General features: G+C 41.2%; 2 protein-coding genes and 1 pseudogene across 5 annotated transcripts in view; 1 reads left to right on the forward strand and 2 right to left on the reverse strand.

The window, feature by feature from the left end:
* The window catches only part of MCMDC2 (minichromosome maintenance domain containing 2), a 121,653-nt gene that overhangs the window by 103,173 nt on the left and 3,804 nt on the right, over positions 1 to 14,676 (forward strand). The window lies entirely within an intron of this gene.
* The window catches only part of PPP1R42 (protein phosphatase 1 regulatory subunit 42), a 66,985-nt gene that overhangs the window by 8,351 nt on the left and 43,958 nt on the right, over positions 1 to 14,676 (reverse strand). For 2 of the 3 annotated variants that reach the window (XM_016960234.3, XM_003951274.5), the window contains one exon: positions 9,604 to 9,735. The exons of the other annotated variant lie outside the window; for it this stretch is intronic. In XM_016960234.3, coding sequence (XP_016815723.1) covers positions 9,604 to 9,735 — 132 coding nt within the window. The remainder of the gene's footprint in view (positions 1 to 9,603; positions 9,736 to 14,676) is intronic. 3 annotated transcript variants of the gene reach the window in all.
* On the reverse strand, positions 11,607 to 13,786 carry LOC107976192 (U4/U6 small nuclear ribonucleoprotein Prp3-like; annotated as a pseudogene).

The following is a 14,676-nucleotide window of genomic DNA, read 5'->3' on the forward strand; positions in this document are numbered from 1 at the left end:
TCTCGGCTCACTACAACCTTTGCCTCCCGGGTTCAAGTGATTCTCCTGCCTCAGCCTCCCTAGTAGCTGGGATTATAGGCGCCTGCCACCACACCCGGCTAATTTTTGTGCTATTAGTAGAGGCGGGGTTTCACCATGTTGGCCAGGCTGGTCGTGAACTCCTGACCTCAGGTGATCTGCCCGCCTCAGCCTCCCAAAGTGCTGGGATTACAGGCATGAGCCACCGCACCTGGCCGAGACCATTTTTCAATATAGTAAATTATGTAATCTATTTGAGTACTCCCTTTAAAATTTTGAAATTTGTTGTATTATCCTATTTCCTCTAGCTCCTTTTTAGTTATAAAAATTGTTTACATATCACATATTTCCACATCTGTTATTTTCCCAAATTCCCAGCAAATTGAAGTGAATTTCTAAGTACAGCATTATTGCTTTAGAACATTAATTGTCCTTATATCCCAGCTTCATTTAGCCTGTGCCCCCTGCTAGCTTTGTAAACTTCATTTGCTGAAACTGAACTTTCTCATCTGCAAAATGCATATAATGATCTTCTGCCTCACAGGTTATAATGATTAAATGCAATAATGTATGTAAATATCTGAAATGTTTAGCACAATAAATGTCAGTTCTTTTTTCTTTCCTTGCCCCCTCTTCTTTGCCTTCTAATTCCGAGTGCTTTCCATTTTTAATTATTAATAATTATCATAACAGCAACTACCACAAGGTCTGAAATGAAGCTTACATACTATAACATTCTATATGGACTTTTAAAAATTGTAGCAAAACTATTTAACATGAGATCTACCCTCCTTTTTTTTTTGTTTTTTTGTTTTGTTTTTTGAGACGATGTCTTGCTCTGTCACCCAGGCTGGGGTGCAGTGGTGCCATCTCGGCTCACTGCAGCCTCTGCCTCCCAGGTTCAAGCAGTTCTCTTGCCTCATCCTCCCAAGTAACTGAGACTACAGGGGCACACCACCACACCCAGCTGATTGTTTTGTATTTTTGGTAGAGACAGGGTTTCGCCATATTGGCCAGGCTGGTCTGCAACTCCTGACCTCAAGTGATCTGCCTGCCTCAGCCTCCCAAAGTGCTGAGATTACAGTTGTGAACCACCGCGCCCAGCCAAAATCTACCCTCTTAACAAAGTTTTAAATGTACAATACATTATTTTTTTTACCTTAGGTACAATGTCGTATAGTAGATCTCTAGAGTTTATTCATCTTGTTTGGCCGAAACTTTATGCCCATTGATTAGTAAGTCTCCCTTTCCTCCCCTCAGCTGCTGGCAATAGTACTCCACTCTTTGAGTGTGTGAATTTAACTATTTTAGATATCTTATATAAGTTGAATCAGTATTTGTCTTTCTTTGACCTGGCTCATTTCACTTAGCATAATATCCTCAAGGCTCACCCATGTTGTCACATATTGCAGAATTTCCTTTCTTTGTAAAGCTGAATAGTATTCCGTGTTCCATTTAATATACACTTCCTTTATCCATTCATCTGTCCAATGTCCATGTACCTTGTTTCCGCATCTTGACTATTGTGAATAGTGCTGCAATGAACATAGGAGTACTGATGTCTCTTGGAAATCCTGATTTCAATTCTTTTGGATAAATATCCATAAGTGGGATTGTTGGGTCATATGGCAGTCCTATTTTTAACTTTTTGAGGAACGTTCATACTGTTTGCTATAGTGGCTGCACCATTTTACATTCCCACCAGTGGTGTGCAAGGGTTCCAGTTGCTTCACATCCTCTGTAACACGTGTTGCCTTTTTTAAAATAATAGCCATCTGGGCACAATGGCTTATGTCTGTAATACCAGCAGTTTGGGGGGCTGAGGCAGGTGGATCACTTGAGTTCAGGAGTTGGAGACCAGTCTGACCAATATGGTGAAACCCCATCTCTACTGAAAATGCAAAATTAGCCGGGTGTGGTGGTACATGCCTGTAATCTCAGGTACTCGGGAGGCTGAGGCAGGAGAATTGCTTGAACCCAGGAGGCGGAGGTTGCAGTGAGCTGAGAGCAGGCCATTGCACTCCAGCCTAGGCAACAAGAGTAAAACTCTGTCTCAGAAAAAAAAATAAAAGCCATCCTGACAGATGTGAGGTGATAGCTCATATCTATTTTGATTCGCATTTCTCTGATGATTACTGACATTGAGTATTTCTTCATATACCTGTTGGCCATTTGTATGTCTTCTTTGGAGAAATTTGTATGTCTTCTTTGGAGGAACAAAAACCACTATTTGTTTAAGAGACTTTTCTTTCCCCATTGTGTATTCTAGGCACTTTGTCAAAGATCAATTGACTACATATGCATGGATTTTTTTCCTGGGCACTCTATTTTGTTCCATTTCTCTATATGCCTGTCTTCTGCCAGTACCATACTGTTTTGATTACTGTATCTATGTAATATATTTCAGTGTGGTGCCTTCAGCTTTGTTCTTCATCCTTAAGATTGATTTGGCTATTTGTGGTCTTCAGTGGTTCCATATGAATTTTAGAATTGCTTTTTTCTATTTCTATAAAAAATGCAATTGGGATTTTGATAGAAATTGCATTGAATCTGTGGATCACTTTTGGTCTTACGGATATTTTACAATATTGAGTCTTCAGTTCATGAACATGAGGTGTCTTTTCATTTGTGTCTTGTTTAATTTCTTTTAAAATTTATAAGCAGACATTGCAGAAGATGTCTTGTTTAATTTCTTTCATCAATGTTTTGTCGTTTTCAGCATATGTCTTTCACCTCCTTAATTAAATTTATTCCTGGGTATTTTATTCTTTTGTTGTTATTGTAAATGGGATTATTTTCATAATTTCTTTTCAGATAGTTTGTTGCTAATTTATCTATATGACTTTAAACATTGTTTTTGGGCAGGGTGCAGTGGCTCATGCCTGTAATCCCAGGACTTTGGAAGGCCAAGGTGGGTGGATCACTTGAGTTCAGGAGTTCAAGACCAGCCTGGCCAACATGGTGAAATCCCATCTACTAAAAATACAAAAAGTAGTCAGGTGTGGTGGCACATGCCTGTAATCCCAGCTTCTCAGGAGGCTGAGGCAGGAGAATTGCTTGAACCTGGGAGGCAGAGGTTGCAATGAACTGAGATTGTGCCACTGCACTCCAGCCTGGGTGACAGAGTGTTACTCTATCAAAAAAAAGATGGTTTTTGTTAGTTGGGGCTCACACTAGATTATAAAGAGATTAATAAGGACTGTTTTGAGAAAATTAAATGGCTAATTTAAAAAAATTTAGTTGAGACATAATTGTACATATTTATAGGGTACATAGTGATGTTGCAATACATATAATGTATAGTGATCAAATCAGGGAAATTAGCATATACATCATCTCAAACATTTATCATTTCTTTGTGTTGGCATCATTCAATATTCTCCTTCTAGCTATTTGAAACTATATATGATTGTTAACTATGGTCATCCTATAGTGCAGGGGTCCCCAACCCCAATGGTCCTGGTCTGTGGCCTATTAGAAACTGGGCCGCATAGCAGAAGGTGAGTGGCAGGTAAGCGAATGAAGCTTCATCTGTATTTACAGCTGCTCTCCATAACTCGCATTACCACCTGAGCTCTGCCTCCTATCAGATCTGCTACAGCATTGGATTCTCATAGGAACATGAACCCTATTGTGAACTGTGCATGTGAGGGATCTAGGTTGTGAACTCCTTATGAGAATCTAATGCCCGATGATCTGTCACTGTCTCTCATTACTCCCAGATAGGATCATCTAGTTGCAGGAAAAAAAGCTCAGGGCTCCTGCTGACTCTGCGTTATGGTGAATTACGATTTCATTATACATTACAGTGCAATGTTAATAGAAATAAAGTGCACAATAAATGTAATGTACTTGTATCATCCCAAAACAATATCCCCCTCCACCACACTTCTGGTCCATGGAAAAATTGTCTTCCACAAAACCAGTCCCTGGTGCTACAAAGGTTGGGGACAGCTGCTATAGAACTCTAAAGTTTATTCCGCCTATCTGGTTGTAATTTTGTAACCTTTACCAAATCTCTCTCTTCCCTTGCCTTATTCCCTCTGGCCTTCCCAGTCTGTAGTATCCTCGTTCTACTTTTTAATTCTATGAGATCAACTTTTTGGTTTTTTTTTTTTTTTTTTTTTTTTTTAGCTTTCACAGATGAGTGAGAACATGCACCGTTTCACTTTCTGTTTCTGGCTTATTTCACTTAACATAATGTCCCCCATTTCCATCCGCGTTGTTGCGAATAACAGGATTTCATTCTTATTTATAGTTGAATAGTATTCCATTGTGTATATATACCACATTTTCTTTATCCATTCATCTGTTGGACACTTAGGGCAATTCTGTATCTTGGCTATTGTGAATACTCCTGCAACAAACATGAGGGTGTGGATGTCTCCTTGATACACTGATTTCTTTTCCTTTGGATAGATGGTCAGTAGTGGGATTGCTAGATCATATGGTAGTTCTTCTTCTTTTTTTAATTCAAGGAATTTTTTTAAATTCAAGGAAAATCTGGTAGTTCTATTTGTAGGTTTTTGTTTTGTTTTGCTTTTTTTTTTTTTTTTTAGACGGAGTCTTGCTCTGTCACACAGGCTGAAGTGCAGTTGTGTGATCTCAGCTCACTGCAACCTCCGCCTCCCAGGTTTAAGAAATTCTCTGCCTCAGCCTCCCGAATAGCTGGGATTACAGGCGTGTGCCACCACGCTCAGCTAATTTTTTTTGTATTTTTAGTAGAGACAAGGTTTCACCATCTTGGCTAGGCTGGTCTTGAACTCCTGACCTATGATCCAACTGCCTTGGCCTCCCAAAGTGCTGGGATTACAGGCGTGAGCCATCGCGCCCACCCTTGCTTTTTTTTTTTTTTTTAAGAGACAGGGTCTTGCTCTGTTGTCCAGGCAGGAGTGCAGTGGCATGATCATAGCTCACTGCAGCTTCAAGCTCCTGGGCTCAAGCAATCCCCCTGCCTGAGCCTCCTGAGTAGCTGGGACTACAGGTGTGTACTACCACACTGAGCTAATTTTCTTTCTTTCTTTTTTTAGATGGAGTCTCGCTCTGTTTCCCAGGCTGGAGTGCAATGGCATGATCTTGGCTCACTGTAGCCTCTGCCTTCCAGGTTCAATCGATTCTCCTGTCTTAGCCTCCACAGTAGCTGAGACTACAGGTGTGCACCACCATGCCTGGCTAATTTTTGTATTTTTAGTAGAGAAGGGGTTTCACCATATTGGCCAGGCTGGTCTTGAACTCCTGACCTCAAGTGATCCACCTGCCTTGGCCTCCAAAAGTGCTGGGATTACAGGCATGAGCCACCTCGCCTGGCCGCTAATTTTAAAAATAATGTTTTTGAAGAGATGGTGTCTTGCTTTGTTGCCCAGGCTGGTCTTGATCTCCTAGTCTCAACTGATACTCCTGCCTTGGCCTCCAAAAGCACTGGGATTACAGTTGTAAGCCACCATGTCCAGCCCCCTATTTGTAGTTTTTTGAGGAACCTCCATTCTGTTCTCTATAGTGGTTGTACAACTTTACATTCCTACTAACAGTGTATAAGAGAGCTCCCTTTTCTCTGCATCCTCACCAGCTGTATTAGTCCATTTTCATGCTGCTGATAAAGACATACCTAAGACTTGGGTAATTTATAAAGAAAAAGAGGTTTAATGGACTCACAGTTCCACATGGCTGGGGAGGCCTCACAATCATGGCAGAAGGCAAAAGGCACGTCTTACATGGTGGCAGACAAGAGAGAATGAGAGCCAGGCAAAAGGGGAAACTGCTTATAAAATCATCAGATCTCATGAGACTTATCCACTATCACAAGAACAGTATGGGGGAAACCACCCCCATAATTCAATTATCTCCCACCAGGTCCCTCCCACAACACATGGGAATTATGGAAGCTACAATTCAAGATGAGATTTGGGTGGGGACACAGCCAAACCATATCACCAGCATTTGGTTTTTATTTTTGAGACTAAGTCTCACTCTGTCACCAGGCTAGAGTGCAGTGGTGCGATCTCAGCTCACTGCCTCCTGGGTTCAAGCGATTCTCGTGCCTCAGCCTTCCAAGTAGCTGGAATTGCAGGTGTGCACCACCACACCTGGCTAACTTTTGTATTGTCAGTAGAGACAGGGTTTCACCATGTTGGCCAGGCCGTTCCTGAACTCCTGACTTCAAGTGATCCACCCACCTCAGCCTCCCAAAATGCTGAGATTACAGCCGTGAGCCACTGTGCCTGGCTACCTGTTGTTATTTTTTGTCTTTTTGTTAATAGCCATCCTAACTGGGATGAGATGACACCTCATTGTGGTTTTGATTTGCATCCTGATGATTAAGTGATATTGGGCATATCTTTCTTATATTTGTTGGCCATTTGTATGTCTTCTTTTGAGAAATGTCTGTTCAGATCCTTTGCCCATTTTAAAACTGGGTTGTTGTTTTTTTGCTTTTGAGATGTTTCCGTTTCTTGTATATTCTGAATAATAATCCTGTAAGATGAATAGTTTACAGATATTTTCCCCATTCTATAGGTTGTCTTTTCACTCTTGATTGTTCCCTTTGCTGTGCAGAAGCTTTTTAGTTTGACATAATCCCACTTGTTTATTTTTGTTCTCATTGCCTGTGCTTTTGAGGTTCTATTATAAAATCTTTTCCCAGACCAATGTCCTGAAGCATTTCCTCTGTTTTCTTCTAGTAGTTTTATAGTTTCAGGTCTTATATTTAGGTCTTTGATCCATACTGAGTTGATTTTTGCATAGGGTGATAGCTAGGGGTCTAGTTTCATTCTTCTGCATATGGATATCCAGTTTTCCCATCACCATTTATTGAAGAGGAGGATAGCTTGAGCCGAGGATTTCAAGATTAGCTTGGGCAACACAGTGAGACCTCATCTCTACAAAAAATATTTTAAAATTAGCTGGGTATGGTTGCACACACCTGTCATCTCAGCTACTTGGGAGTTCTGAGGCAGGAGGATCATTTGAGCCTGGGAGATCGAGGCTGTAGTGAGCTGTGATCCAATGTATGTTCTTGGCACCTTGGTCAAAAATCAGTTGGCTGTAGCTAAGTGGATTGGTTTCTGGGTTCTCTATTCTGTTCTACTAGTCTATGTTTCTGTTTTTATACCAGTACCATGGTGTTTTGGTTACTATAGCTTTGTTGTATATCTTGAAGTCTAGTAGTGTGGTGGCTCTGGCTTTGTTGGTTTTGCTCAGTATTGCTTTGGTTATTGGGGTTCCACACACATTTTAGGATTTTTTTTCTATTTCTGTGAAGAATGTCATTGGTATTTTTATAGGGATTGCATTGTATAGATTGCTTTGGTTAGTAGACTATAATTTTTTTAAGTTGTAAATTTAAAGACATATTATTATTTTGTCAAATTTCATTGAAGTTAACAATTAATTAATGTAGTTGTCCCTAAATTAGGAAGAATTTTTGAAATCAGTTAAAATGAAAGAAACTACATTATTTTTAGAATTGGCCCAATTCTGGGGTGAGGGCTGGTATTAAATATTTAAAAAGTGACATCTTTGGTGTAATACTGAAAATATGTAAAATACTAGAATCCTTACCCTAGGTCTAGTTCTGCCCTTCACAGCCAGCCAGGAATGAACAGAGGAAAAATGCCTTCTGACTATTTTAGAAGTTTCAGATCTTGAGAAATTCACATTGCAACACAGTATACTGTAATATACTCATGAGTATATTATCAACTAAGAAAATCCCATTCTACTTAATGATTTTCCATAATTTATATTCTTTATTTTTTTCAATGGGGTCTTGCTCTGTTCCCCAGGCTGGAGTGAAGTGGCACAATCATGCTCACTACAGCCTTGATCTCCCAGGCTCCAGTGATCCTCCTTCCTCAGCCTTCCAAGTAGCTGGGACGACAGGCACATGCCACCATGCCTGGCTAATTTTAAAATATTTTTTTTATAGATGAGGTTTCACTGTGTTGCCCAAGCTGATCTTGAACTCCTAGGCTCAAATTATCCTCCCACCTCAGCCTCCCAAAGTACTGGAACTACAGGTGTGAACCACCATGCTTGGCCCATAGTTCGTATTCAGTGAACATGATATGGCAAAATCACTAGAGCTCCATGCCTCTCCACCCGTGCTCCTCCTCATGTCAGACACCATGTCCTAGAGTGACAGAGCTCCTAGGATATGCTATCCTATCCTAGCAGCTCTGCTAGGATGAAGCCTAGCATAAAGCCTCACTACAGTGTCCCCATTTCCCTTTTCCTATTTCCCTGGCCTAGCCCCTTCACTATGTCCTTATGCCTTCCCTTAGTCAGTTGTAGAACAAGAACATTAGCATTCAAACACTATCATGGAAAGGAGGAAGGGGCTCATTGCAATGTCATGGGCTAAAAAATCTGTGGTCAGTTCTTTTTTTTTTTTTTCTTTAAGACAGAGTCTTGTTCTGTCGCCCAGGCTGGAGTGCAATGGCGCAATCTCAGCTCACTGCAACCTCCACCTCCCGGGTTCAAGTGATTCTCCTGCCTCAGCCTCCCGAGTATCTGGGATTACAGGCACCTGCCATCATGCCTGGCTAATTTTTGTATTTTTGTAGAGATGGGGTTTCACCATGTTGACCAGGATGGTCTTGAACTCCTGACCTCAGGTGATCTGCCTGTCTCAGCCTCTCACAGTGCTGGGATTACAGGCATGACCACCGTGCCCCGCCAGACTAGTCAGTTCTTGGATGCTCCAAAATTAAGATAACTGTTACACATTACTCTTAGTTACATTTTGTTGCATTAGTTAGGCAAGGGAGGTTGGTATGTCCTTTGTAACACAACTTTAGGTATATTATAATCCAAATTTTCAGGTGTTGGAGTATGTGCATAAGAAGGGAGACAGTCCACAGATGTGGTTGTGATATATTTTTATTTTCTATCCTGATGAAAAATGTGATTTTTGCACTTTTTTTTTTTTTTTTTTTGAGATGGAGTTTTGCTCTTGCTGCCCAGGCTGGAGTGCAATGGCGCAATCTCGGCTCACTGCAGCCTCCGCCTCCTGGGTTCAAGCGATTCTCCTGCCTCAGCCTCCCAAGTAGATGGGATTACAGGTGCCTGTCACCACGCCTGGCTAATTTTTTGTATTTTTAGTAGAGACAGGGTTTCATCATGTTGGCCAGGATGGTCTTGAACTCCTGACTTCAGGTGATCCACCCGCCTCATCCTCCCAAAGTGCTGGGATTACAGGTGTGAGCCACCGTGCCTGGCCTTTTTGCACTGTTACTTAACAAATATACTAGTGGCTTAGGTTTCACAATTTACATAGCTGATATCATGCACTTTTGCCAGGTATACAATTATACATTTTTCCCCACCCTTGTGGCTCTATGTTTACACAAAACCAAACACAGCTGTTGTTCATAGTGGCTACCATTTACATAAACATTATAGGTGAAATTTCCAATACAAGACAAATTGTACTTATGTACAACTAAGTAAATAAGTTTTTAAAAACCCCATAAAACAACAACAACAAAAAACTAAACAAAAACTATTTTATTTGTTGGCATTTTTTTGTTGCCTAGAATATTTCCTTTGCTAGAAGAGCAGTCACCTAATGAGTGACAGAGTGCTTACTTATGAGTGAATTGCTTGCATCCTCATTTTTACTGCTCCTTTTTTTGCTGATTTTCTTGGCATCTTTGGATGCTTTCCAATTCATTAGGAATTGTCTTTCTATATTTTTAATTTCTTTTCCATCAAGAAATTCTGGAGAAAAATACATACATTTAAAAAATACAATATATACATATAAACATAAGTCAAAATATGCACTTCTGGTTCAGAGCACAGAAACTTAAGTTACACCATAGACTGAAATAAATTTGTTTTTAAAATACATTAATTATACAATGCATGTACTTTTGTTGAGATTTTATTTATAGATTTTTTTCTGATTCCAAAAAGAATATGTGCTTGTTATAAACAATGGAAATATCATTAAATAAAACATTAAAAGGCTCTGTAATTATTATCCCCCCCCCTTTTTTTTTTTTTTTTTGAGACAAGTTCTCGCTCTGTCATCCAGGCTGGAGTGCATGGAGTGAACTTGGCTTACAGCAACCTCTGCCCCCTGGGGCTCAAGTGATCCTCCCACCTCAGCCTCCCGAATAGCTGGGACCACAGGTGTGCACCACCATCCCCAGCTATTTTTTTGTATTTTTAGTAGAGACAAGGTCTTGCCATGTTGCCCAGGCTGGCCTGGAACTCCTGAGCTTAAGCAATCCGCCTGCCTCAGCCTCCCAAAGTGCTGGGATTACAGGCATGAGCCACCGTGCCTGACCATACCTCTTATTATGTTTGTTTATTTATTTATTTTTGAGACAGGATCTCACTCTGTCACCCAGGCTGGAATGCAGTGGCATGATCTTAGCTCACTGCAACCTCAAAACTCCTCAGCTTAAGTGATCCTCTTGCCTTAACCTCCCGAGTAGCTAGAACAATAGCCATGTGCCACCATGCCTGGATAATTAAAAGCTTTTTTTTTTTTTTTAGAGATGGGATCTCACTATGTTGCCCAGGCTGCTCTTGTATTCCTGGCCTCAAACGATCCTCGGCTTCCCAAAGCCCTGGGATTACAGAGGTGTGATAGAAATTGCGCTGCATAAATTATACAAATAATTTTTGCAAGTTGTAAGACATTTGGAAAACACACAAAAAATAAAAAAATTATTCCCCAATGAGAAATAATCACTGATAACACTTTTGTATATTTCTTAGCATGTTTTTATTTTCTATATATGTATATAAAATTGGAATCCTCTATATTAGTTTTGCATCCTGCTTATTAATATTGTGTTGTGAACATTTTACCATTTTTTCCTTAAATATGGCTTATGTTTCCTTAATGGCTGGTGTTCTGTTGTTTATGGATATATTATAAAATATTGAACAATTCCCTTATTATAGGATATTTATATTGCCTATATTGTTTCTTTAATTACGTGAACACAGATGATCTTCATTTAATAGAAGGATGGTGTTTTTCTTCAAAATTTTTTTCTTTCTTTCCATAGGACTCTGCTTGATAGATTTTTTCTAATAAAATTTATGTATAGTAGTTTTGAAAATTAGTTTCTCTCATTATCCATGTAATCCACTAGATCCCAGAATGTAGAAAGGATGTAGTAAAATTTATTAGATCACACATCCTTTCAGGGATAATGACAATATTCTGATAAAATATTAGTTGTACTACTGAAAATATTAACACTACCACTTAAACATAAGCCATAATATTGTGTTATACCCAAAGTAAAAAACAAAATGTTGAAACAAAGAATATAAACTAGAACCACAGAATCTAGAAGTAAAACTGTCTCCATATCTTATTTCATGTACTTTTTTTTTCACTGAACTAGCTAGTACTCTCCAAACCATAAGAAATTGTCAAACATCTTAGTACTTATAACTTTACAATAAAGGTCATTCTTTTTTATTATTTATTTAAACAAACTCTTTAATCATACGCACATAAGGGGAATAAAGGGCAACACCAGGCTGACTGGGGAAGGGAGCAAGATATTCTCCCTTTGTCCCAATGTCTGCTTGGCACAGTTCTGAGATCATACAAGTGGGAGTGGGTTGGGAAACAGAATAAGTGAGAGGACAGAAGAGACAAAGGCAAGAGGGGAGAGGCGAGGGCTTGCAGTAGTCTCAATCAGTGGACTCTACACAGATTCACTCAGCGCAAGGTCCCAGTAATGTTCAGCCCCATGCTTTCTGAAATGCTCATGAGCTATGTTCTCTATAGGACACTGTTTAAACTTCATCTCTCCAAAGCTCCGGTCTTTGGCTGTACCCTCCCAGAATAGTACACATTTGTTGGTTTTCTTCACAGCTTCCTCATCAGGTTCCTCATGATCATCTCCCTTTGTGTTAGATGTCTGTTCATCCCACTTTATCCGATGCAGCATAAGATGCTTCAATTTCTTCTGGGTCTTGGGGCCCCCTTCCACTACTACCACGTTGACACCCTTGTGCAGTAACACCACCCCTATCAGGTACAGTTGCCCAGCATTGGCCTCAATCTTGAACTTCTTGGCTGGGGTGCTAAATTTCTAACTCCATCTCAATCTTGAACTTCTTGGCTGGGGTGCTCAAATTTCTAACTCCATATACAGATATGTGTACCCCCTGTGAAATGTCTTAAGCTTTTAAATTTTCTTGACCTTTCTGTTTTGCTGTGAGTTTTCAGGCAGAGTTGGCCTCTTCATGCAATTTCTGTCTTTTTGCCATCTGAGCTGTGACATGGGCTTCTACCTTTGTGGGGTCTTGAACAGCTTCTGTTCCTAATACTCGCATCAAATTAGAAATTCTCACTTTGGGTTCTGGAGGAGGCATCAGGCCCAGCCTGACTTTTTCTAGTAGTTCCTTCTGTGCTTCCCTCCTTGTCTGTCTCTGAAGTTTTTTCTGTTCCTTCTTGGTAAGATACACTCCCAAAGTAACTGGTGTGTCATTGTCAACTGGAGCATTGAGCTGGGCTGGATGTTCAACAAGATTTGTGATTCCAAAATAATCTTCTCTCTTGGGATTTTCCTCTCTAAGGTTAAAGCCATTGGGGATTATGTAAGAGTCCCACCACTCAATTTCAGGGATATCTCCTTCCTTTAGCTCCTTCCTAGGAGCAATAAGGGCAAGCCTAGTCAAAGTATGGATGTCTGTTTTTTGAGCTGCTTGTGAAATCTCTGCCTGAAGCTTCTCCAGTTGATCCTTTGTCCTTAATCGCTAAGCAGTCTTCTCAAATTTGCCCTTGTCATGGAATTTAAAAGTGCGTTTCTGGCTCTGGGAAGCGACAGTGGAGACTCGGGGTCAAAAAAGGTATTGGACTCCATGTCTTCTGATGGCTTTTCTTTTAGCTGTTGCTTGAATGGTTCCCTCTGAAGAGGGAACAGCACGAATATTGGCAGGAGTAGACATGCAGTGTGTCAGCTCAATCTCCTTGCCTGTTGCATCTACAATGCACCCTTGCTCATCTAGGATCAGTGGTGTAGGTTTAATTTGGTCTTTTAACTCCCCCTTTGGGGAAGCAATGCCCATGTCATGGAGATTAGCCGGGCCCACCATGTTGGCATTGCTGATGAGTCCTGGCTTCAGTGCCAGCCCGGCTTGGATTCGAGCTTGTAGTTCAGCTGTTTTCCTTGCCTTCTCAATGGCATCATTCATGAAAGTGGCACCCTGGGAGGGCTGAATAGTGTGGCCAGTTGGAAGTTGCTCTGGTTGGGAGGAAGAAGGAGTCTTTGGCTGAGGTGTAGGGGGGCTAATGAAGCGCAGCTGTTTTTTCCTCTCCTGGATTTGTCATTTTGCTGCGTCCATCATCTGTTTGATGTGGAGCTTAGTCAGCATGCCAGGACTCTGATGGAGGCCCAGGGATCACCTCTGGCTCTTCTTCCACCTCCTCAAAATGGGGTATTCGCTGCTTCTTTACTCCTGATGATTCCTTGGAGAGCCAAGAGTTATCACCAAACACCTTCTTTAGCTTTCGTTTTCTGCTTCCGTCATTGCTAGACTTGGAATGCCTAGAGCTTCCGCCTTCCTCCTACAGCCTCAGTTTGTCCACAAATCGGGGAGTAGAATCATCAAGAAAAGGTTTCAGATGATCGGCTGCCTTCTTCTTGTCCATGCTCTTCCCCACAGCAGTTCAATGCTGCTGTGAACACTGGAGGCTCTGAGAAACCCAGCACGCTCTTCACTGTCTTCTCACCCACCTTGGAGCCTCCCAAATTGCTGGGATTACAGGCGTGAGCCACCGCGCCTTGCCTGACATCACTGATAAATTAGGGAGAAAAGGTTAAGGAAGAGTGGCTAATTGTAGTTATCAACGACTGTGAAAGGATCCATGGTTTCAGCTCATCCAGCTCCCTCTTAGTGCCATTTTTCAGGAAAAAGAGAATAGCTCAAATGGGACTCAATACTACAGCTCACAAACTTCAGCCCCGAGACGGAGGCCGAAAGTTAAACCGGAACCAGAAACCTTCTGACTGCCCTAGGCCTGTTGTCCCTATCGCCACGGCAGCTGCCACGCCGCTGTCTCCCAACACGTGACCAGAGTGGGCCGGGCCGCCAATTCGTGCAGCCATGTTTGCCACTTTCCTGGAGGCAGAGCGCATGCGTCGCAGAACCGAAACGTTTCCGTGAACAAGTTGCTTGCTTTCTGTTTCCCGGACTAAGCCTATTTCTGCCAAGTTAATGTCTTTAACTTCCTGAAGCGGAAATTAGGCTACTTGCAGTTTTCCTTATATGGAGAATAAGTGCGCAAAAGTAAACTGCTAGAACGAAGAGTGAGGCTTCTGCGTTTGTGCTCAAACATAGCCTTTCTGATAGAAAGTAAATACTTTCACAGTCGTGATAACTAGAATTAGCCATCCCTCCTTAACCTTTTCTCCCTAATTTAACAGTGGCGTCAGGCTGGGCCGGTGGCTCATGTTTGTAATCCCAGCACTTTGGGAGGCCAAGGCGGGTGGACCACTTGAGGTCAGGAGTTCGAGACCAGCCTGGCCAACATAATGAAACCCCGCCTCTACTCTAAAGGTCATTCTTTGATGCTCAGTTTTTCCAGCCACTTATATTTATTGATGTCTTTCCAGATCTATTTTTATTAATAATTATATAGCTTGTTAGTATATTTTTGGATGAGATATATGTAATCAA

The sequence above is a fragment of the Pan troglodytes genome, chromosome 7, assembly GCF_028858775.2.
Source record: "Pan troglodytes isolate AG18354 chromosome 7, NHGRI_mPanTro3-v2.0_pri, whole genome shotgun sequence".
Lineage (NCBI taxonomy): Eukaryota > Metazoa > Chordata > Mammalia > Primates > Hominidae > Pan > Pan troglodytes.